Raw genomic sequence first — 24,274 nt, forward strand, 5'->3', positions numbered from 1 at the left:
TTTCTTGTGACTCATTGTATCGTTACGTTCCATGAACATTGGTACTTTGTTTTTTATAAGCATCAGGTGCCGTTAATATAGAGCCTGCGACAACATTACAAATGAACGATATGAACCGAATGGCTCTCCACAAATGAGGTAAAGAGCGTAGAAATTCGACCTTTTATATTCAATACATGTGTACCAAGTCAAACCATTCCAATACGTTTTCTCGTGACGTCTTGAATTCTCTTGATTGACAAACGAGACAAATTCAGTTTGCCTGAAATATTTAATTAGAAACGTCCACCAATAAAGAACACACTGGAGAAACCATGCTAACTAGAAGCAATCGTTTCACGTCACATACCGGTCTTTCTATAATTCTAGTATATTCTTATCTTAAGTCAGCTTTAATTATTTTCTTTCACAATCAGAAATATAATTAGAAACAGAGTTACAATTTTGTTCCGAACTTTAATTGTATGGATGGTTTTATGAGTGTCATAATTTTCTTTCATCCTAGCATTTGAAAAGTCATCAGGTGGTTGAATTGCGATGTAACTTCAAAACTCTAAATAAAAAAAAATGTTTCCATCAAATACTAAAACAAACGATTAACAAGTATTGGTTTCCATAGTACCATTCTCTGAAAGTCGACTACAAAAGTTATCAGCGAACAACCTGGTATGTTTATACGGCAAACAAAAGCTACCATTATTCAATTTAAGTTCAGATTTTATTTGCATACGGAAATGGGCCGCAATCCTGGCCAGAAATCACACCTCGTTCAATGACAATGACAATGATAAAACTCCAGGCAGATGTTATTGCTACCCCGAGGTCCTTGTTTGTCAGCGATACTAGTTCCCGTGGTATTCTCACCTGCCCTTTTGGGGGACAATATCACCACATAACGAATTGCATCGCTTTATCATATATTTTTTAAGAAATGCTCGAATATTTCTTTGGTTATCGTTTTTATTTGACATGGTAACGCTAATATTCGAAATATCTGAAATTGTTACCTACACTATACTTATGTTGTCTTTGTTGTAGTAGTAAAAATGTATTAGTAGTTAAATGGATTAATTTCGATAAGTGGTTCGAATGTATACTTTACTATACTTTACTTTTGCTAATAATAATAATAATAATAATAATAATAATAATAATAATAATAATAATAATAATAATAATAATAATGTTAATGTTCATGTAGGTTCTGTTTATTTCTCCCCTTAATTCTTTATTCGTTTTTTTTTTAATTTGCGTTTACTGTCCAGGCTATTTTTCATGCCAATAAATACTAGAAGACCACGTGCCACAACATGTAATATACAATACACAGTCAACGAGCCGCAAATGGTATTCAACCTTTTGACACGCATTTAAATTTCATCGTTACTGATATAAGAACTCACAGTTGAGTAATCAGCGTCACTCAGGTGAAAGTTGTTATCTTATTCAGGCGCTTGCAGGTAGATCATTGCCGCGTGCTCAGCACGCGCCAGGGATCACGTAAATGAAATTAAACCACGCTTAAAACGAGTTTGAAAGGAATTAAGTTAATGAACATTGATTTATCTCTCGTCTAGCTCTCCAAATAAAAGATGGTTGCGACCTGAAGTTTATGTCCTTGTATTGGTCTCGCAGACGACAATGTCAAAAGGTGTGTGTGTGTGTGTTGCTACATCGAGTGGCAGACGACAAATCAAAATAAAGCAGGCAAATTTTACAGGTGATTTCTCCTGATCAAAGGCATGGTGGGATGTAATAAAAATGGATCCATTTACCCATTTCTCTTTGTTTTTGGAGGGTGAGGGTCGATCAATAAATTGTCGGTGAAGTGTTAATCAGTTATTCATTAAAGCATGACTCAGGTGATCTGTTAATGAATTTCCCCACGTGCTTTCAGCTGATTTGATTAAATATCCTTTACGTGTTCGACTAATATTCACCCTTTTTCTGAGATTCCAGGGGTTAGATACCATCTACCAGCAAGTCATTGCCTTCAATATACGTACACGCGATGCTTTTTTGCCATTAAAACATGTCAGTCCAGACTTAAACATTAAATGTCTCCAAGCATGCTCTTTCGTTTCCAGCGTATTTCTAAACGATTCTTAAACAGTTTTTTGTCTGTTTAAAGACGCCAACAGCTGTTAACATCCGTTACCAAGACAACCAGAAAATTCCAATTAGGGATTTTATTTCCAAGCAGAGATGGAGAGGGGATTTCATTACAGTAAGAATCTCTGTATTTGACACATTCAACATCTCTAGACTTCTACATTAGCACAATCCGATGCTCGTTAAATCTGAAAAAAAAGTATTTTATTTGAAGTAAATCATATTTTTTTTATGCTGTTTTGACAACACATTAAAGAAATATAGCAAATCAACATAGTATATTATAATGCATGATACAAGTGTGACACATATTTAGTTCTAAGTATAACCAGAGTCAGATACGGCCTCTCTTTTAAAACAAACTCAGGTCCACAATGTCCCTGGTTTGTACAAAAATCTCACTTTTATTCTATACTTCGATTTCTTTTCTTTTTTCGAAGAAACACAATATTTAGTGGGACAATATTGCCAATATAGTTTCATTTTGCTGGCCATAAATCACAGAAAATCTGTAAGAATGTCCCTTGGAAGCCACACGATATAGAAATAGCTTCACGATCCACGGGAATAGGTCACGTGATTTCAAGATCTGGGGATTAAAAAACAAAAGAATTGAAAAGAAAAACGGAATGGCACATTAAAGAAATAATGAATTGTCCGACAAGCATTGTCTAGAGTCTTCCATGTTGTAGATTTAACTTCAAACATTGCGACTGAAGCTTACGAAAAAGGGTTCTAGGTGTATCGTTATTACCGTGATTGTCGAATGTTTTACGCGAATTTTGCGGCCTTTATTGACGCCATGTTTTCTTTTCACTAGCTTATAAATTCAATTCAATTTAACTCCTTAAATTGTTGAGCACAACTGAGTACATGAAAACGAAAAGAAACAAAGAAATACAGTTGAGTGGTAACTCCGGTCAAACTAGTTCAACTGTGTTTCACCCTACATGTATATTCACTTCCATAATATATAATTCATAAAATGATATGTTTCAAAATCTGAAGTGTCCACAATACCGCTTCATACGTCAGTGTTCACAGTAGCGCGTCACACGTCAGTGTTCACAGTAGCGCTTTAAACATCACTGTTCACAGTAGCGCTTCAGACGTAAGTGTTCATAATTACGAATAAAGCGTCAGTGTTCACAGTAACTCTTCATACGGCAGTGTTCACACTAGCTCTTCTTACGTCAGTGTTCACAGTAGCGCTGCATTCGTCAGTGTTCACAGTAGCACTGCATTCGTCAGTGTTCACAGTAGTGCCACATACGCCCTTGTTCACAATAGCGCTTCATACGTCAGTGTTCACAGTAGCACTTTAAACGTCAGTGTTCACATCTTCATGCATCAGTATTCACAGTAGCGCTTCATACGTCAGTGTTCACAGAAGTGCTACACCCGGCATTGTTCACAGTTACTCTTTATACAATAATGTTCACAGTAGCTCTGCATACGTCAGTGTTCACAGTAGCGCTTCATATGTCAGTGTTCACAGTAGCGCTTCATATGTCAGTGTTCACAGTAGCGCTTCATATGTCAGTGTTCACAGTAGCGCTTCATATGTCAGTGTTCACAGTAGCGCTTCATATGTCAGTGTTCATAGTGGCGCTTCATATGTCAGTGTTCACAGTAGCACTTCATATGTCAGTGTTCACAGTAGCGCTTCATATGTCAGTGTTCACAGTAGCGCTTCATATGTCAGTGTTCATAATAGCGCTTCATATGTCAGTGTTCACAGTAGCGCTTCATACGTCAGTGTTCACAGTAGCGCTTCATACGTCAGTGTTCACAGTAGCGCTTCATACGTCAGTGTTCACAGTAGCGCTTCATATGTCAGTGTTCACAGTAGCGCTTCATACGTCAGTGTTCGCAGTAGCGTTTCATATGTCAGTGTTCATAGTAGCGCTTCATATGTCAGTGTTCACAGAAACTTTTCAAATATCAGTTTTCATAGTAGCGCTTCATACATCAGTGTTCACAATAGCGCTTCATACGTCAGTGTTCACATTAGCGCTTCCTACGTCAGTGTTCACAATAGCGCTTCATACGTCAGTGTTTGCAATAGCGCTTCATACGTCAGTGTTTGCAATAGCGCTTCATACGTCAGTGTTTGCAATAGCGCTTCATACGTCAGTGTTTGCAATAGCGCTTCATACGTCAGTGTTTGCAATAGCGCTTCATACGTCAGTGTTTGCAATAGCGCTTCATACGTCAGTGTTCGCAATAGCGCTTCATACGTCAGTGTTTGCAATAGCGCTTCATACGTCAGTGTTCACATTAGCGCTTCTTACTTCGTCTGATTAAATAGCTATGAAACCTCATGTGAACCGTTTAGATTTTTAAGGGTCTAAAAACCACTATGTCTACAGCATGGACAGTATTTTAAAGTCACTTGGGGACGTCGGCCTATGATGCATGACGCCTGCTTTAGTCAAGTTGATTAATTTTGGTGGACATACGAATCACGCCACGCGCCCGTCACGTGCTCATTTCCGTTTCTACGAACAAAACTCCATGCCCGAAATAGCTCAATAAGATCATGATTATACCCGCTTCTACAGCCAGCACCCAAAACAAAGGACCTCGCTTAAATCTTCAAATCCCCGCAGAACTGTTAGGTTCATTTACCGTTATTAGAGAGTTCATGCCAGGTCATTCGAGGATATTGGGTCACTTCAAAGACGGGGGGACAAGCTGAAAGATATTTAAGGGAGTCCATATACGGATCGATTGTAAGCCTAGGCGGGCCTTGTGTCGTAGCTGCGTGGCCGACCATCTGTCAGAGCCTGGTGTTGTCATGCAATGCATTGTGAGGCTGATGCACGATTCTGGAATGCAGAAGAGCTTGCCAATAATAAAGAAAATACGACATAATTTAAACAAGAATATCGTCATCCTCCGTTACAGTTAAAATTTCCGACATTGTGTTTTGTTTTATAAATAAGGTAGAATAATATAATATCCAAACTAGCATGTTGTGTTGCAAGGGCCATGAATAATTTATAAGACAGTTTCGGTTGTTCGAACGTTGGTGTGTTTTATGTTAATATCTAGCCACGTTTTTCGCATTGAACCATTCAGAGGTTTTCTGGGGACGAGCGTGATTATGTTAGAAAAGATGCGTCCTGTAGTAAAGGGGTATTTTCTAATGGCATCCGACTAACCTGACGAATAACTCGTGTTTGTTTCTTTGTTGGCTGTCTGTTGAAATAAAATTTCACAGTATTCGTGTGAAACTGCTCTGCTCTCATTAGCTGTCATTGACCAAAGAGTGTGGTCAAACATAATAACCATCTGAGCCTAAACTACGGGCAATTATCGGTATTTATCGAAGAGATACTGATAATATCGTGAGTTACGCAATTTCGGATACATTCTGTCAAAATCCATTATTCGAAAAATCGACAGGTGCGTCCAAGGCAGGAGACTTGTGATCAATATCACCCAAACGCCTGGTTGACACCAATCAACGGGATTCATGTAGACAAGTCAACCGCATGGCACGCGCCGATAGGTGATGACATTATTTGCGAAATTCTGATTATTTTGGATGTAAATCAATACTTTAGACATTTTTAGGTTATTAATCTATACTGAACAAATAAAGGCTTTATCTGACTGCAGAATACTACGCTGTATTGGCAAAAATCTTAAACAAAACAAAACGGCTTTTATTTGATATGGTTACCTCAGTGTGGAAAAATATTGCCCATTTAATAATGACCAATATTGAATGACAAATAATGGTGGGGAGGCTGGTAATCTCATTCCTGTGTTTACCAACCATCGATTTGCTTTTTGTGTAATGCGGTGCCAAATAAGATCCTCAGTAAAAAGTTCACATTTTCGTTGATGGTCTTTTCGCGGAGTGAACACGCATCGGCGATGACATGTACATCTACTCTGTTGGACGAAACTTTACAAAACATTTTTTCTATGAATATAATGTTGACGAAGAGAAAAAAAAGGCCCTCACATGATGTGTATGTGCATATAATTATATATAATTAAAAAATATATATTTGTTTATGTTAACTTGCGAGTAAAACATAAAACATAAAACTTTGTGAATATTAAAATTATATAAAAACTAAATCACATTCAGAGTCATAATTAACATCACATGCGTGAAGTATTTAGAATATATGTTATGAATATTGATTAACTTAAGTGATGAAGGTATTTAGCCATTGTCTAAAACCAATCTAGAAACTGTCGGAGTCCATCTGTTACTGTTGGTCTCGTATTTTATATCCACAAGAGATCTAATATTCATTTTACTTTTTAGAACGCGACCCTACAAAACACGGTAAGCCGCTTGTGGACATCGTCATCGGCACAATTTTGGTTCAGCTTCATTTCAAAGCACTTTTGTCTATTTTCATTTTTTCGGTGATTTGTTTGCAGTATTTTATTTCATTTGCAGTCAAGTATAATTAACGTCAGTAGTGTTATTATTCATTATTGTTATCATTATTTTCTTTGCGTTCAAATTATAACATTTAAGGTCACACCGAAATCATGTTTCGTTCGACAGATCTACGCATGTGTTTATATCTCCGTGGTTCACCGGATCAACCGAACGTGTTTTTGTTGTTGTTGTTTTTTTTAAAGGAAATTGCCAATAACTATAAGTTTTAACCGACTGATTCTATTCTCAAAACGTTTTTCGCTTAAAAAACCCATATTTTTACATACATAATTTCCCAAACGCTCGCTCTCCTTCGAAGCAATGTTGCATCGAAATTGAGCAAAAATGTTTTTGGACGAAAATAACGTTTTAACAACATTTCTTAAGTCACAAGTCTCAATTTTTCTTTGTCGAAAAACCGTTCCAAAATACGCATATAAACATTAGATTGGTGTGGCCTCACGTTCAATAGCGTACAGTGTGTTCAGTTGTCTTATAAAACTTTGGTTACTTATTGCATGAGGCTGTTTAACGGAGATGTTTCAAGGTAATGTCGTTATCTGTCGGTCATGGTCGACGCGCAACAACTAGAACCTTGGCCGTGGTCGACGCGCAACAACAAGAACCTTGGCCAACTGGAACCTTGGCCATGGTCGTCGCGCAACAACTGGAATCTGGCGATGGTCGACGCGCAACAACTAGATCCTTGGCGATGGTCGGTGCGCAACAACTAAATCCTTGGCGATTGTCGGCGCGCAACAACTAGATCCTTGGCGATGGTCGACGCGCAAAAATAAGAACCGCCGCAATGGTCGACCCGCACATCTAGAACCTTGGCGATGGTCGACGCGCAACAACTAGATCCTTGGCGATGGTCGACGCGCAACTACATGAACCTTGGCCATGGTCGGCGCGCAACAACTGGAACATCGGCCATGGTCGACGCGCAAGAACTGGAACCTGGCGATGGTCGTCGCGCAACAACTGGAACATCGGCCATGGTCGACGCGCAACAACTGGAACATCGGCCATGGTCGACGCGCAACAACTGGAACCTTGGCCATGGTCGACGCGCAAAAATAAGAACCTTGGCAATGGTCGGCGCGCAATAACTGGAACCTTGGCAATGGTCGACGCGCAACAACTGGAACATCGGCCATGGTCGACGCGCATCAACTGGAACATCGGCCATGGTCGACGCGCAACAGCTGGAACCTTGGCCATGGTCGACGCGCAACAACTAGAACCTTGGCAATGGTCGGCGCGCAATAACTAGAACCTTGGCAATGGTCGACGCGCAACAACTGGAACATCGGCCATGGTCGACGCGCATCAACTGGAACCTGGCGATGGTCGTCGTGCAACAACTCGAACCTTGGCCATGGTCGACGCGCAACAACTTGAACCTTGGCGATAGTCGAAGCGCGACAACCAATAACCCAAAACTCTCTAAGACATTCAAATGTTACTTGGTTCACGTGTTGCCAAACACAACATGCACATATACAGCAGGCCCAAAACTACAGTATAAATAATAATTGAGCTCTTCTGAAAACAACAACAACAGCAGCAGCAGAAGGTTGTTTGCATTTGCTTCGAGATTATAATCAAATTTCTAATATTGCAATGAACATGCAGGAAAATCTTTGAAGTCAATTGTTATATTGATGTGTTTAAATTATAGTGACGAATATACCATTACAAAGCCAATCCTTTTATGTGTCTTGAGTTAAGTGCTACATTTATTATTAAGACTTTAATATTAAGTTTACAAAGATAATGTTTTCATTTCAAGTAGTTTTCAATATCGTAATTTTGTATTGTGTTATGGCACATAGAATAAATTTAGAATTGTACTAGAATAAATGTTGTATATGGATAATATTCAGTTCACATTTTCTGATATTAGTGAAGTTATTGTCGTGGTTTTTAATTACGTACCAAAATTCAGGGAGCTTCAGAAGCGGAGGACAAACATGGTTATATTGTTATATTGGCTAACTGAAGGCCGTATAGTTTCATAACGCTGTAATGATAATATTTTAGTTTTTGAAATCATCGATGATAAATGATTTGGGAAAATACAACGTCGATATCATTTTGATTTTTCTTTCATCAGCAAAATCGTCGTCTGCCACATGTGTACAAATTATCACTTTCATTTTAACGATAATTGGAGCAAGCTAATTATAATAAATTATTCCGTAGGTCTCGCATCTGCCCGCGATATTCTAATATCCTCTTCTCTCCCTTTGTACTTTCTGCGGGCGATCCCATTTCTAAAATAGGGACATATGGGACCCTTTTCCGGCCCTTTGTTCGCTTGTAGTTATCGCTATTTAATCAAGCGCGCCAGAGCATATCGAATCCCGCATCTGATTGGTTAACCGCGCTGTTCCACCACTCGCGTAGTGGTTCGTTCCGTGTGAAAAGCAAATCATGAGAATTGCAAATTCGTCTGCTACCGTTGGGTAAAATCAGCTGCCTACTTGGCTATAAATATTGGGAAATTTCTTTTAGGGCTTCATCTTTGAGATGGCACTCTTTTAGTGTATGTGATATTCTCGCTGTTCTAGGTGTTGTCGAGTGACTTTGTTGTGAAATTATTTAACTAATATTCAATATATTTATAATAAGTTATCACGAAAGAGTGAATCTGTTGTTACAAAAAGTACACTAAAGTTTTTATTAGTATATACTCGAAAATAGTGTTGACTGTTTTGCACTTTAGTGACTAAGGAAAGCGGGAAAGAAGTGTGCTAGTTTTGTTTATATACATATATCGTCGTATATAAAGAGTGTTGTACGAGTTGTTACTACTTTTTGTGGTTGCACATTTTATTTCTGTGATTTCGCACTTACTTTCACCAACAGAAATCAACATGGTAGCAGGAGACGGTGAGTCAAATATTTCATTTTTGTAGAAATTGAAGCAAATTGAAAACTCGGCATCGTGTTAAGATATAATACTAAATAGTAGTAACATATTGTTATTGTGTATGTGGTTTATTTCAAATGTTTGTGTTGACTTTAAGTTATTAAGCTGTTCAGACTTAATGAATATGTGTATAATTTGAATGTTTCCTATGAGTAAACTGTTCATCTTTCAATGAACCTGGTATTCAAGCGATATGGAAACACAAACCTGGCTCTTTTGTAACAGTTATTCTGCTTTATTCTAACATTTTGAAGGAAATAGTTTGGTATTACAATTGCATTGAGGTTTCGAAGTTGGACCGTAACTGTAAGTACTGGTGTACGTCCATATAGACCTTGATGGTTTGCAGCTCTGTAAGCTACTGACGTCATATAATTCACTGGCTAATAATGCACTGACAGCCGTATATGGAGGACTAATTATTTACAAATCAATAACAATATAACCACATCCCCCATCAAACTGGCAGAAATAGTTATAAAATTCTAGCAGACTAATCAATACCATGACAAAACATACAACTCTCATCTTGATTCGCGTTTCTATAGGGATATATTTACAACATTTCCCAAGAAATTCCTGGCAGACGATCATCTGTTGATTGATGTTTTAATTTATTGGGTTAAAATACGTGCATTTTGGGGATTCAAGTTAAAAACACAATCAAATTATGATAGGTATTCTGTGTCTAGAAGTGATCTATGCCTTTGTACTTAGTAGTGGTATTAGCGACAATACTTATACGCATTGTTTTAAGTAATTCCTTGCCTCCAACTCGATCTTCTATACAAATGACTGTAAGCTTGATTCTGTGCATGTTTCATCAGACAGAATATACATAACACTGCACTTTACCTCATTATATCGTACATTGTGCATATAAAATGCCTTCTTATGATGAATAATATAAGATATACACTTGCTCTCAAGCAAACTACCGGTTCTTTGAGTTCAGGTATTCTTATCTGCCGCTAATTTGTCTTATCACAGAAAACATTTGCTTTCGCTCTCATTGTTCCGTGAGGTTAAATTGCACGTGCCAAATTCCGTTCATTTGCAGTTTCAATTCACCAAGAACGATACCCCTTTTTAGACATTGGGGTACACTCAGGTATCTTTAAAAGCATTTTCCATGCCTGACAAAACCAATCATATTTTACTTGCATTGCAATATATATTTTATACATCAAGGATATTTTGGATAAAATAGTGAAAACATGTCACTACTGTTATACAAGCATGGCTAGAAGTTTTGAATACAAGAAGTACTAGTCATCATATTCAATTGCCGAAGTAAAGTTTTCAATGTAGAATTGTTTACATCTGCTCGTCAACTCTGCATGTAGTCAGCTTCCGCTGCATAGACCGGTCACATGTCCGCATTTCCGAGCTGCTGAGTTCTGAGAGATTGTCCATAAGCCTTCATGCGTCCGTTGTTTTTTCAAAAGACCGATGATATCGTCAAAACCACTCCATGTACTTGTAGTCAGTTCTATGAAAGCTCCTTTGTCTAGCTCTGTATGGCCATCCTTTCTTCCAAAAAAAGCGTCTTTTTGGCATAATGTTAAACTTTCAAAGGACTTGTAACGAAGAGAGTTTCACTAAACCAGGGGATATTTTCAATCGCTCTCGTGATTCTCGACGACACGGCCACAGTGTTTACTAAACGGTGGTCTCTTGTAATCATGGGTTTTGGGGTTATAAACCTACATCGTATACGGCAGAGGTCCTATGAAAGTCATTGTCTTATACACAATTTTATAATATCTTATTATAGGTTATATACCTATATGACTTTGTTACGTTGTATTTAAGTTTAGTATGTAAGTGGGTGTAAACCCGACAATTAACTAGTTCATAAGGCGTGAACCAGCCTAACAAGTGTTCCGTGTCGTTCCTGATAAGCCAACAAGGCTGCGCCAGATTGAATTACAAACGCAGTGTATGCTTTGGCTTCCGTGTATTGTGTTTGGGAGGCTTAAACATGCTGAAAAACGTTTATTAAAACTGTTGGTTGAACATGTGGATGCTGTATATTCTACTAAGATGTAGCCTGCTTATACTAGTCCTACTTCGGTATGTCATATAAAGCATCTGGTTCGGCCTTACAATATACCACAGGGCCCCCTTTAAATTATAGGATATCGTTGTAAATTCGCAAGACAACACACACACACCATTTAGGACTTTAAACCTCACTATTCATTTTTCTTTGCTAACTTTAAATCTCTTTGTTAAACCCTGAGTTCGATTATCAAAACTACACAAAAGAGTCAGATTTGATAACTGAATCGAAACGTCTAACCGAGCGAGTTTGGGCCCCAATTTAAATCTCTAAATTTGTATGATGGTCGGGGAAATCACCGGAGCCCCTTTGTCAGACCCCTGTTTGTGTTAAATGTGTGTCATCAGCATCCCAAATGGTTAATGCCTCCCACTTTTAAATCAACACTGAACCCTAATTGACCCTTAAACTGTGACAGGAATGAAGCATAGAATTTGATTTTAAAAGTTCGTTTTTTAAAGTTGTAAATCGAAAATCACCGCTTTAGATGTCTTTCTCATTGAATTAGAAACACTATTGTATAATTATTTATGTACTTGACTGTCGTAAAGACACAGTTTGAAGGACGAGTTTCACTTAGAGATCTCATGCACACAGTTTCTTTAAGTTTATAAAATATATAATAGAACTTTCGAAAATGTCCGTCTGTTCCTTTTACAGTGATTTCACGTTGAAGAAAACAGTAGGCCAGGTATGGCTATTTTTGTCCAAATTCTCAGGTCCGTTTCGCGCTCATCACACGTCGCCTAAGAGTTGGTCACAACTGTTGCCATGTTTGTTACTTCGTGCTGAACCATTAAACATCGCTAATCGTGTATGTCATATCAGAGTGTTTATTTTCTATTTACCATGATAAGTTATTCCCCATATAATCAACAGGTATCAAAGATAGCGACTATCTTAACAAGATCTCTACTGATTAGCTCGTCAAAGGTTTGCTCATAAGCCTGGCTGGCTATGAATACGTAGAGAATATGATGAAATGGAAAAGACATTGTAAAGATTGCAACATGAGATAGGGGACGTCAAACATAGGCTATCAGAGTGTTCAAACAGGTTGTACCGATATGATGTATAGAAACGATACTTGAGTGAAAGTTCCTATGGTATGGGGTAGGGGGTCAGGAAATCTAAACAGGTGGGGAGATTGGTCGGAAATTCACATTACTTAGTATCATGACAATGTTTAGGTTATTGGCTAACTTACACACGCGCACCCTGTAGATACTCGCCACACGTAACATTCGCCATCCCTCAACAACTTGATGATTTCAACGCACCCTGTAGCTACTCGCCTTTCTTTGCTTGCTTATTTTGTTCATTTCGTGTTGCAAGTGAATGCCAACTTCACTATACTACACTCTTAGATCTCATGGAATTAATCAACAAGTTATTCAGTATGTGAAATTCAAATCGAAAAATTCAATTAAAACGTAAAAAAAAAACACCAAACAGGAAATGCCATGAACTGATGTTGGTGACATCATGGTCGTCTGGTTATAATCAATATCTTTCCAACAGAATTGATGCTGCCAATCGTACATTATTATGTCAATATGAAGTTATCAATAATGCAGGCCCGCTCGCATAGTCCACGTCCATTTCGTCCGATTCATGGGTTGTTGAATTATTAACACGTAATACTAGAATTGCAATAAGTTGAATGATTTGTCAACAATACTCTTTGTCCGTACCGAATGTGCTAATGTGGGAGGTGTATCGAACATAATGATTTTTAGTTCAAATATTTAAATAGATAACCCACCGAGTGCGTATTTAAATACAACTTAACGTCGTTTGCTTACCATAGTAGAAATGGTTCACTGTTTCACTGTGATGCAATTACAAAACAAAGTGATTGTTAACCCTTATGATAAAAAAAATCTTTTTTAAACAATTATTTTTAATCTTCGTATATGAATTGTACATGTGTCTGTTTGTGGTCACTTTGTTTTTATGTTAACATGGTAAACGTTCTGACTTTTAATTACACAACTTCTCATTTTCCTGCTCGTTACCATTTATAAACACCTTATAGAAATATATACCCGTTTTAAATGATAAAGTAGCGATATGATCACTTGAAATCTCGAAATTTTATTTAATCTAGTTTCCTCTTATAAAAACGACTGGTTTGTCATTTAAAATACCCTCGGGTTATACAGATTTTTACTTCATGTACAAATAGAGGATTTCAATTTGACTTTATTTGGGACAAGGTTGATTGAAGGGATGTGCTTTAAACATGAGAGAAGAAAAGGCAATTTCACCAAATTTCACAAAAATCCTACTGCGCCTCGACAATGGGACGGAAATGTGGCCGGCGATTGATCATATAACTGAATAAATACATATAACACATGGTACAGATTGAAGTCATGTTTTATAATTAATGATGAAATAAATCGTCGAGGATTTTGTTGTTGTTGGATCCACTGTTGTTGCTGGTGGTGGTAGTGGCTGTCGTCCTGTTGTTGTTGCTGGTGGTGGTAGTGGCTGTCGTCCTGTTGTTGTTGCTGGTGGTGGTAGTGGCTGTCGTCCTGTTGTTGTTGCTGGTGGTGGTAGTGGCTGTCGTCCTGTTGTTGTTGCTGGTGGTGGTAGTGGCTGTCGTCCTGTTGTTGTTGCTGGTGGTGGTAGTGGCTGTCGTCCTGTTGTTGTTGCTGGTGGTGGTAGTGGCTGTCGTCCTGTTGTTGTTGCTGGTGGTGGTAGTGGCTGTTGTCCTGTTGGGTTTCATAAAGATATCATCTACGATTTTGAAGACTATTAATTATAAATATATTCTCATTAGAACTAAAAAAACTCGTCGAAACTTCTTATGTTTATAGCTGCCATAACTCGAAGATAATCTTTTTACATTAAAATCATTGAAACGCTTTACAAACTGAACTTATTCTCGATTTCATCAAACTATTGAAATAAAGTGTGTTTTCAGTTTTTGGCGGTTTTTGTGACAGATGTAAAAAGCTGAATGCAGACGACAAAACCAGCTGTTTACTCTCGTCCGCTAAACATTTTGTCGGCTGCTACTGTGTTAGAAACACTCAAACTCGTCTGCCACTGGTTCAACAAAGGAAATTTTGGGGTTTTCAATCTTGGGGTCGGATTGGGACAGAAAGGAACCCTTTTACGGGTCACACCACCGGGGCGCCATGTAGTGCGTGTTTTCGTGTTTTTCACAACCAGAATCTGGGTCAAAATGGTGATGGCATATCCTTATTATCAGGGTAAATCAGTGATAATCATCAATCGTAGAAGGTGTTGACACATGAACAAGATCATTTCTAATAGGCTACTAATGGTGTTTTATCATCGTGTAACATGCAGTCTTTTCCAAAATAATAAATGTCTATGCCCTTCCTTATTACAGGGTGAGCTTACAGATATGTTGAATCAATCACTACCAGATGTTCAATAATAAGATTATTATCGTTTTTAAACCATTCTCTTTATTTGATGTCTCACACGCGACTCGCACATGTATGTTTATAAATATTTAATGTACAATCATACCGAAATTCTATACCTAGGGCCAAATCATGCTACCTCCATTACAGCCGTGGTTACGCTCGAATGACGACGCGTTTTCGACTGCTTTTATGTTGTACCTAACATCTGTCGCACTTTTTAACAAAGACATCTAAAATCACGCAAGTTCGTGTATTTTTAACTTTTATGTGTAAAAACTCTGGAAAGGGTGAATGAAATAATAATGATATAACCTTTTGATAACAAAGGCGTGCATGTACAAATTCGGTATCCCTTTATTTACATCGATATTGATGACATAATGGAATTCAAGAATCTGATATAGGTGGCTTAAGGTGACAGATGGTGTAATTTAATTTGTAAAGAATGTTATCTTCTTTATGTCCTCTGATCTAGTCTGGTTTGATAGCATGCTTTTCACCTAATTAATTGACAGAACGTCAAAGCGAAATACATCAGAGAAAAATCGTCAATCTGATCATTACACCATTCATCTGGCCGAAAACCTTAATTATCATCATCATCGTCATCATCGTCATCATCATCATCATCATCATCATCATCATCATCATCATCGTTAGAAGTATTAAGAAACATTGACAGTTTCAGAATCAATATGCGGGATGGGGGTGAGTTAATTTTTTTCAAAATCCAGTATAATCCTGTAAAAAAAAATCCTTTTTTAATGGCCATCATAATAACACTGTTAATGCCACTGCGTCTGTTGATGGTGCTACTGCTATTTCTTTAACTACCGCTACTAGTAGTCAAATCATGTAAGATTTAAGTCTTCCAATGATTAACCAAATGTCAACAGCCCAGATTTAAAATTAGGATCAAAGAAATATTTGATTTCGTTTCTACGGAAGGAAAATATAGATGTGCGTTAAAAGCCCATTCATTTTCTGACTTGAAGTATTTTTGTAGTAAATCTAGCAAACGCTTTCACATTCGACTGAAATAATACTTCAGCTGTAAATGAACCATAAAATGGAAGAGCAAATTAACAGCTAAACAATCCGAGCGCCTGTTTTTAACCATCTGTGTGTACGAATATGAGTTGTGCTCGGAACATACAACATACTTTACGAGGAACTAGTTCGCGTAAAAAATGATATGGCGGAAGTGTCAATAAAAAGACAGGTGATAGTTCTTAGGTCACATCAGTCAATCAGGGTAATACTGGTCTTGGGCTCTTAAAGAACTACTTGCGCTTGAGTTATGTGTAAGTGTTATAGTATGCAGGAAGTTTATGAGCACGTCAATTAGAATGAATGATTTGAAGAGGCTAACTTTTGAAAACAATTTTCATTTTGTGGCATGAAACGTACCTCATGGTTTTGCTCGGATTTTGAGTTTCCTGTATTTAACTGCGCGTATATGTCGTTTAAAACATCATCGATTTAAAACATGTGTCCGCATCCCTCCATATTTTCTATCATAACCTTTCTCTACACATTCCCGTTCGAACATACAGGGTCACCTGAAAGGAATATTAATTGCCGGTTGTATTTAAACGAGAGCAAACTAAACAGCCTAATACATAACAACCGTGGCTACGAGAGACACGTGTATTTGTTTACCTTTCCCATTCATCACTCGGAAAATTGCATGTCAGGACTCCTCTCTTCCCCATTTCTACGAAATTGCATTTTTTACCTCGTTTCCACCGTTAGTTTAAAACAAAAGTGATGTTCATTTCCTACCTCGCCAGCAGTACAAATTGTGCATTACATTCCGATTTGAAACATCGGTATGGCGAGAATGAACCTAGATATATTTTTTTCCTTCTGTTATTCTGCTTCATATGATGGTCATATTTTTTAAGTTCACTGTTTTGTCTCCCGAACCATTATTATCGCTAAGCTTATAGTTTAAAAGTATGCGATTTGAATTTTTGATGAACTCGACTCTTTCACACCAGTCAAGGATAACAATAACGAGTGTATTGGTGGCAGAAGGATCCATTTGATCATGTTGGTTATGATGGGTTTATCTTGGTGTTATAACGAAGGTGCATTCACGATATGTTAACGATTATTGCACAAGGTAATTATTATGCCATTTTTTTGGTTGTAAAAACTCTTCCGTATTGGTTTTGTTTTACAACACACGGAGACGTTTGATATAAACATATAAACCATCATCATGGATTAATAAAACATAACCGATATGTTATTCATTAGAGGAACGTTAATTAACTACATTTTGATGGATAGTTTCTTTCAAGATCCGCATAGCAGAGTACTTGAACACAGAAAAACAAAAGCGTGCCAGTAGGGTGTAGGAATTAAGTTCAGAAGGCACGTGCCAGGCACGCATTGTAAAACATGATGCCCTACTGTTCGAACTTTTACTATTGTAATTAAAATAAAGGTGTTTTCTATTTTCAGGTATAAATATGTAAAGCTAGCGATACACCTTTGTTAATCATTTATTAAGTTCTTAAAAACGATAAGATCAAGCATATTTGTGTGTGAACTAATAGTCTTTGGAGAGACAAGTAATCAATCTACGCGTGTCAATTCATTTACACTTATCCCTTTCTTACCGAAACGTATGGACACTAGGGAAATATGTGTGGACTATTCATGGCACCGGGGAACTGTGGCGATATCTTGTCTGTGTAGCAGCACAAGGTCAAGCATAAGTTTTGTTTTGTTTAAAAATAAATATCCAGAACTCTGATTAATTCAATTCAAACGGTATGATTTACTACTATTTCCTTTTTGAAAATGGTTCATCTAAATAAAGAAACAAAACAACAATACAAAACACAACACAAATATTCCAAGACTTGGGGCAGAATATGGAAACTCATAGAAGAAGAAAAATGGTGTGTATTCATCAGAAAGAGAAATATTTCAAAAAGAACCTTCACTGAATGCTTTATAGTAATGAATGCGTTTTACAGAAGTTGGAGTCTGTTTTAGACAATCCGTGTAGTTTGTTTATGATCATTATAACAGATGTGCCATATTATAAACATTTCGTTGAAAAGTGCGGGTCTGTTTTCCTGGACGTTCAAAAGGCTTTCGACGTATGCCCTTCTTCCATTGAATGGTTCGATAATTGTTAGACTTGAGACAGAAGATAATGTAAACTGTAATCAAGGTAGATGAGTTCTCGATCTATTTTTCAAAAGATACTGTACACATTTATGAATGGATTTTTTTTACAAAATTGCGAATAGACAACCTTGAACACCAAGTTATATACATTGGACCATTTGAAATCATCGAGCTCAGGCTCAGGGTCACTTTTTTCGATTCGAGGAAAGAGATGAAAAAATGTATTTTTATATGCTCTGTAAACAGTTCTGAGTTGTATTTAAGTCATATGTCTTGGGAAAAGCCCAGTCCACTAACGAACTGTCTACTCGGCTAAGAGCTTTTCGTTTATTTATTCATTTGTCCATCTAAAAACTTCGATATCCCGAGATAAACCTCCATTTGGCATGAATTATGCATCAGAATGCATTTTGGGCCCAGGCAGACGACATGAAATTTCCGCCATGTAACCGGATCTTACTTCTCAAACAGCATCGATAAAAAGCTTTCCGAATAAATAAATTATACACAACTTTTATGAGCGTCTAGCTTGGTTTTGGAATGGAATTAATCACGAATTATTCCGCTGTGGTCGTCCATTTATCTTTCTAATTTCGAAGACATCAATACTAAAACGCAAACCAACGAAATACTTTCCACATATTTTCGGAAAGTGCATGGCCTTTGCTTAGCGCTTCCCGGATTTTTTTAAATTTCTATTATAATATTTCCTAATAAATACCTTGATTGAAAACTGCTTTGCACGGAACTGTAGCCTGACAGTTTTATTACTTTTCCTTTCAACACGTGGCTTCTATTTGAAGGATCAAACCAGTTTTATTATGTCTTACTTATAGAGACAATCATTGTAATTATTATAAGATAAACTTTTCCATACCCCTAGACAAAACTGTTGATATTAACTGTTCATACATGACTAATCATTCTCTTAAATTAATTCAAGAACTTACAAGCGGTTACTATGGAAGCCAGGCGCGTGGCAGTCCCTAACAACGTATCTTTGTATTTACCATTGCAACTTGGAAACGTTAGGGATCAAAGTAATCTCCACAGAGCGTGTGCTGTCTGTATTAATTGAATTTATTTATATGGTTTCATTACATCAAGTTCTAAGTTAACACGTATTATGACCTGAGAACATGGCCTACATTATGTTCTCTCTGTAAGTTTTTTGTAAAATACACTTAACGTGCACAGCGTTCTACATTTGATGTAAGGTTTTGATGCTACATGGAAGTGTTATTATCTGCCCTCGAATCCGTACGACATTGTTGTGTATACGGATTGTAATTCATTCAGCTCTCATAATGTCACGTGATGTACACGTGCCATTATCATATCAGATCCAAAACACCCGTGCCGCGTTCACAGGCCCGTATGATTGTTCTCAAGTCCTCTTGTCGCTACAAAAGAGGTCACGTGGCTGGGAAAAACTACCCACGGGAATAAAATTTACCATTCTCATGATTCTTTGGCCTTCCTTTATAGTCAGGACGTTTACACGCATGCGCACAATATCTCATGTTATTGGAATGCCTCACGCAAAAGGGCGATTCAAAGAAATCAGATTTGATCGATTTTTTAATGGCCTTAGAGTGAGTGTCAACAAAGATCAAAGTAAAAATATATCAATAATTAAAATGGTTGCTTTTAGACAATTTCCTGATGAACTCGATTCTTTGAAAGCTTGGTGTCAAGTATTTGATGAAATGCCATATATTTGTGTTATTGTACCCGATGTTTACAATGTATAAAGATTACTTGAGATTCTGCGAAACACTATGTGTACTGGTACGTGTACGCATGAGCTACCGTTTGTGCACTACGTCATGCACTTATGTGTACGAATGTGCTACTTTTTGTGCAATGCGTCATGCAGTTATGTGTTTGCAAACGACTTCACAAATCCACTACAACTGGTACATGTCTATGAAGCTAAGCGTACACACCGTGTTCCCCAACCCCTCTTACGTCAACGAACCTACAATGATGTACTATGCGCTCCTGTTGCTATATTTATATCAGATTAAATTCATTTCCTTGAAAGAATGATATTGTCCATATAAAAAATACATATTCTACGTACATAGATTCACCTGCGTGCTATCCATATCTACATGTCATCATTATGCACAAGCTATCTGGAGCTTTCTAGGAATCGGTTTATATGGTTATTTTGATATCGTCATGAAGCAGAATTCTTGTCCCAAGAGTCTTGTGTTCTCCAGGAAAATACCACATCATGAAATTGTGCGTGGGATGTCTTTAAAGTTGGGTTTTTTACGTTATAATTATATAGAGTGAGTGAAATAAATTCTAAATATATTGTATAATGAAAACTCATGATTATAAATGATCGAACATACACTTAAATAACATTCTAAGACATTAATAATACGTGAAACAAATATAGTGAACAAGATCCACTATTCACAATCCCTGATGGGCAATGTAAGGACTAAAACACATCAAGAATGCTACAACCTCGTTGTTCCAAATAGTTTCGTGCTAGGATAATGAACGCCCAAAGTTATAATATAAAATCTAAACACCGGAATTCCGAACTTTCCAAGACCAGGAAGGAACTGCAGTTCCTTTCATACCGACATCAAGTGCTTACTTATAAGCCCGTCTGGCCCGCCATAGACCATTCAGCATTATGAAGAGGCGCGTAATTATTAACACATGCCTTCTACACTTGTGTTTAGTAAATAATGAAGGTTTATGTATTATATGCAAGTGAAATCTTATTTATCTTTTGAGTTACTTCTATTTTCATCTCAGTTGTTGTTCGTGTTTTGAAAAAAGTCGTCATAATGTTGAACTTTGTGCATGTGTTACTTTATTAAACTGTATACTTTCTTTGAATTTTGCATGTATATGATCTTGTTTTCCATTTACTGAACCAAGAAAGTCAATGGCTTCGTGAATGTTCATCAACTTAATTTAAACAGATGTTGTAACTTACCAGCACCACTTTCAACTTCGTATGACCAAAGGCCGATTTGCAAATAAACGTTGAAGATATCTAAACTCCATTCCAGGGGGACATCTCTGTATTTGCAAATTAATTTCGTCTAATTTTGAGTTGCCATTGTGTCTTTTCAGAGGACCGGAAGTTGTTTGTTGGTATGCTCAACAAACAGCAGACGGAGGATGACATCAGACATCTGTTTTCACCGTTCGGACAAGTTGAGGAACTCACTATTCTAAGGGACCAAAATGGAAATAGTAAAGGTGAGTTAATCACTATGTTTTGAGTAGTGAAGCCCCTTTGCGCTCTTGTCGTTAAGGAGTTTTCGTCACACACGGAGTACAGAACATGAACTATGACAGAAGTTTTCCCCTTTTTTCTTTGTTAATAAAGAGCACTAAACTTTGTACAGGAAATAAATGAACATAAGCGCGACATGCAGTCAGTAACCGTACTTGGTATCACTCAAGTTCATTGATGCGACAGGGTATCCAAAATATTCGATGTCAAAAATACGAAATTTAAACTTACAGATTTTGCCACCAAAACAATTACAAACACTTAACGTACATTGAAGTATTTCGTTTGCTTTCTGTTTTAAAGGTAACTCTATGGACGCCATTGAAATGTTAAAGTTTGTCCAAAAGACTACTTTTATTTTCCAAAACAAAAGGAAAACCCCCTGGTTGCTAAGTAAAGCTTAACATTTCTAAGATTAAAACACAATCTAGCATAGTCACAATATTAAGGAATGCTGTTTAAGTGTTTTGTGATGTAACAGTTACCTAGGGAGCCATGAAGTTAATAACATAGATTGCTGCCGACCCTGAGATGTCGTAAAACATGCCGTAGAGAGGTTTGTGTCATGTCTAGGTAACGGTTAACGACATTGAGGTGCCAATTACAGACACATACGTAACTCTGCTGGTTAAATGGGCTGAACATGAACTACCCTGAAACTGTTAAAAAACGTGCACTGAGATACCTTCCGATTTTCTGGAAAATATTGGCTATAATTGTATAATCCATATCCCGAACGGTTGGGACAAGTTTAGGAGCCGGGTCCAACAATACAAGCCCTGTATATGGTGGCAGAATTGCCTTACATCAAACTTCAGAATCTCTATCAGTACGATATAACCGGTTTTCAGAATGACAAACTATTAACGTCATATACTTGTATCGTTATATTAATTACGTTTGTATGGCATGGACGTCAGCCAAATGGAATGCTCATTTTAAGTTTAATTACTCATGGTTTCACTTGAGTCACCCACGATGTCAAGGTGGAAACTGCAACCTGCCTTTATCGATGTTTGGCTCAAATTAGTACGACGTTTTCTGCAGATGAGTGTGACATAAAAGTAAGCAATCCCCGAGCTTTGCATGACGCAACCTATTTGACTTGAACTACGAGTTTTGATGTGTCCCTACGTAGAATGTCTTCATGTACGACACCATCAGACACCATTGTAATTTACTTGTGAAAATGGGGACCTGTTGGCTGTGCGTGATAGACGAGATCAGGGGAATATGCGGCTGAAACCTGTATCAGTTCAACTGCGTGATTCAGCCAACTTTTCACTAGAAAATATCGATCTTCTAGAAAATGAGGAAATTCCATTAGATGGCGTATTGAAGCTCTGTGAAGCGTCGCATATCCAGGCCCATCGATCCCGATTTAGCTGTTAGAGGAAACATGGACACTTTGTTAGGATGTTGCGTCTACATGACAATCAACCATTCACTTTAAAATCAGCATGCTGAGAAATCAAGTGCGACTATTCAAATAAAATATCTTACAAGAAAGGGCCAAGAACAGGGCAACCATTTCTATAGAACTTTAATCTTGGAAATTAGTTTTATCGATTTCATTCGTCTCTTAAAAATCTGAATGAGTTTACTATACAATCGGCCATTTGAATAAAATTCGATTCAGTCGACAGTTCTCTGGAAGGGTAGTATTTGATGGACGCCACGGCGTATTTGATGGACGCCACGGCGTATTTGATAAGAAATCGAGTGGCAGAGCGGGTTCATGCCACTGCCACTGCAGCTATATGAGGAACTCCAAGACAAATCAATACAGTACAAACATAGACAGATCACAGTTCTGATTCAATATTGATTCTTCTGTATTAGTAATAGTCCTCACGGGAAAAGCAACAGGCGATTCGCATCGACCAACTCTCCGAGGCATGAAATAAACAAATTAGCGGGGAGACTTATCATAGACCGAGCGCCTTCATTTCTTATCATCGACGTGGGTATAAATTTATGTATACGTCTGCAAACCGTTAAAAGAGAAAAATAATAGCGTGATTCCTGGTGTGATTAATTGTTTAATTTTCTTTTCGTAATGACGCAATGCTTTTAATGTACAATGGATTGTGTCATTGAATACATTTGCGTATTAAGTAGCAGAAGAAGAATTTCCTTTTATGATTTAACCTTAAAGACGATACAAGAACCCATTGATGCTAACGTCAGTGATGATGACTATGACATTTGGCTTTGGCGATTTCCGTTGCCACAGTCAAGAATCTCTACTTTCGCATTTAATTATGCTTAATTGTTCTTTGATGATGCGTCTCAGAACAAAAACATGTCCGGGATCTACATATAGAAACATTAACTTCATTGCGTGAACTAGTCTGATCTATTTAATGTTAGTTGCCATTGGTTTTATTACATTTCGGTTCTAAAAGCTCAACCAATTTACGGCGAAATAACCCAGAGTGGCCAAAGGCATTCTGCGATTGAAGTGTGGCACGCACACCCTAATTAAATCAAAGAGGGCATGCGAACAGTACATTTCCAACAATAACGGAGAATACAAGGGTTTCAGATTGCATGAGCTTTCGTTCTCTGTGTTTATTAAGTAAAATACACTTTTTGGTTCTGATTTTCATTCTTCTATTCAATTGTAAATACGACGGTTTAAGTCTGTACGGCATTCCCTAAAGGGCTAATTTATGAATGACAACCGATAATGGTTCCATTGACATGCACGGAAACTAGTAGACTTCAATAGAATTTCACAGTCTCAAAGATTTGGAAAAATAATAGTAGCAACAATAAAACTTGGTTTCCAAGCGAGATATTTCTTTAAAATACTGGTACTTAATAGGTTATTGAAAGTTGGCCTTTCATTTGCAATATCCTTTATAATCAGATGTGTACTGGCAATACAAATAAAGGCATTTCTGCTCTG

General features: G+C 37.4%; 1 protein-coding gene across 7 annotated transcripts in view; it reads left to right on the forward strand.

The window, feature by feature from the left end:
* Window positions 1–24,274, forward strand: part of LOC128221959 (CUGBP Elav-like family member 3-B) — a 156,186-nt gene that overhangs the window by 121,694 nt on the left and 10,218 nt on the right. For all 7 annotated transcript variants that reach the window (XR_008259036.1, XM_052930677.1, XM_052930678.1 and 4 more), the window contains 2 exons: window positions 6,404–6,424; window positions 21,195–21,323. Coding sequence is in view for 6 of the 7 variants with exons in the window: in XM_052930677.1 (XP_052786637.1) it covers window positions 6,404–6,424; window positions 21,195–21,323 (150 nt within the window). In the remaining variant the exon portion in view is untranslated. The remainder of the gene's footprint in view (window positions 1–6,403; window positions 6,425–21,194; window positions 21,324–24,274) is intronic.

Source organism: Mya arenaria, chromosome 16 (assembly GCF_026914265.1).
Source record: "Mya arenaria isolate MELC-2E11 chromosome 16, ASM2691426v1".
Classification (NCBI taxonomy): domain Eukaryota; kingdom Metazoa; phylum Mollusca; class Bivalvia; order Myida; family Myidae; genus Mya; species Mya arenaria.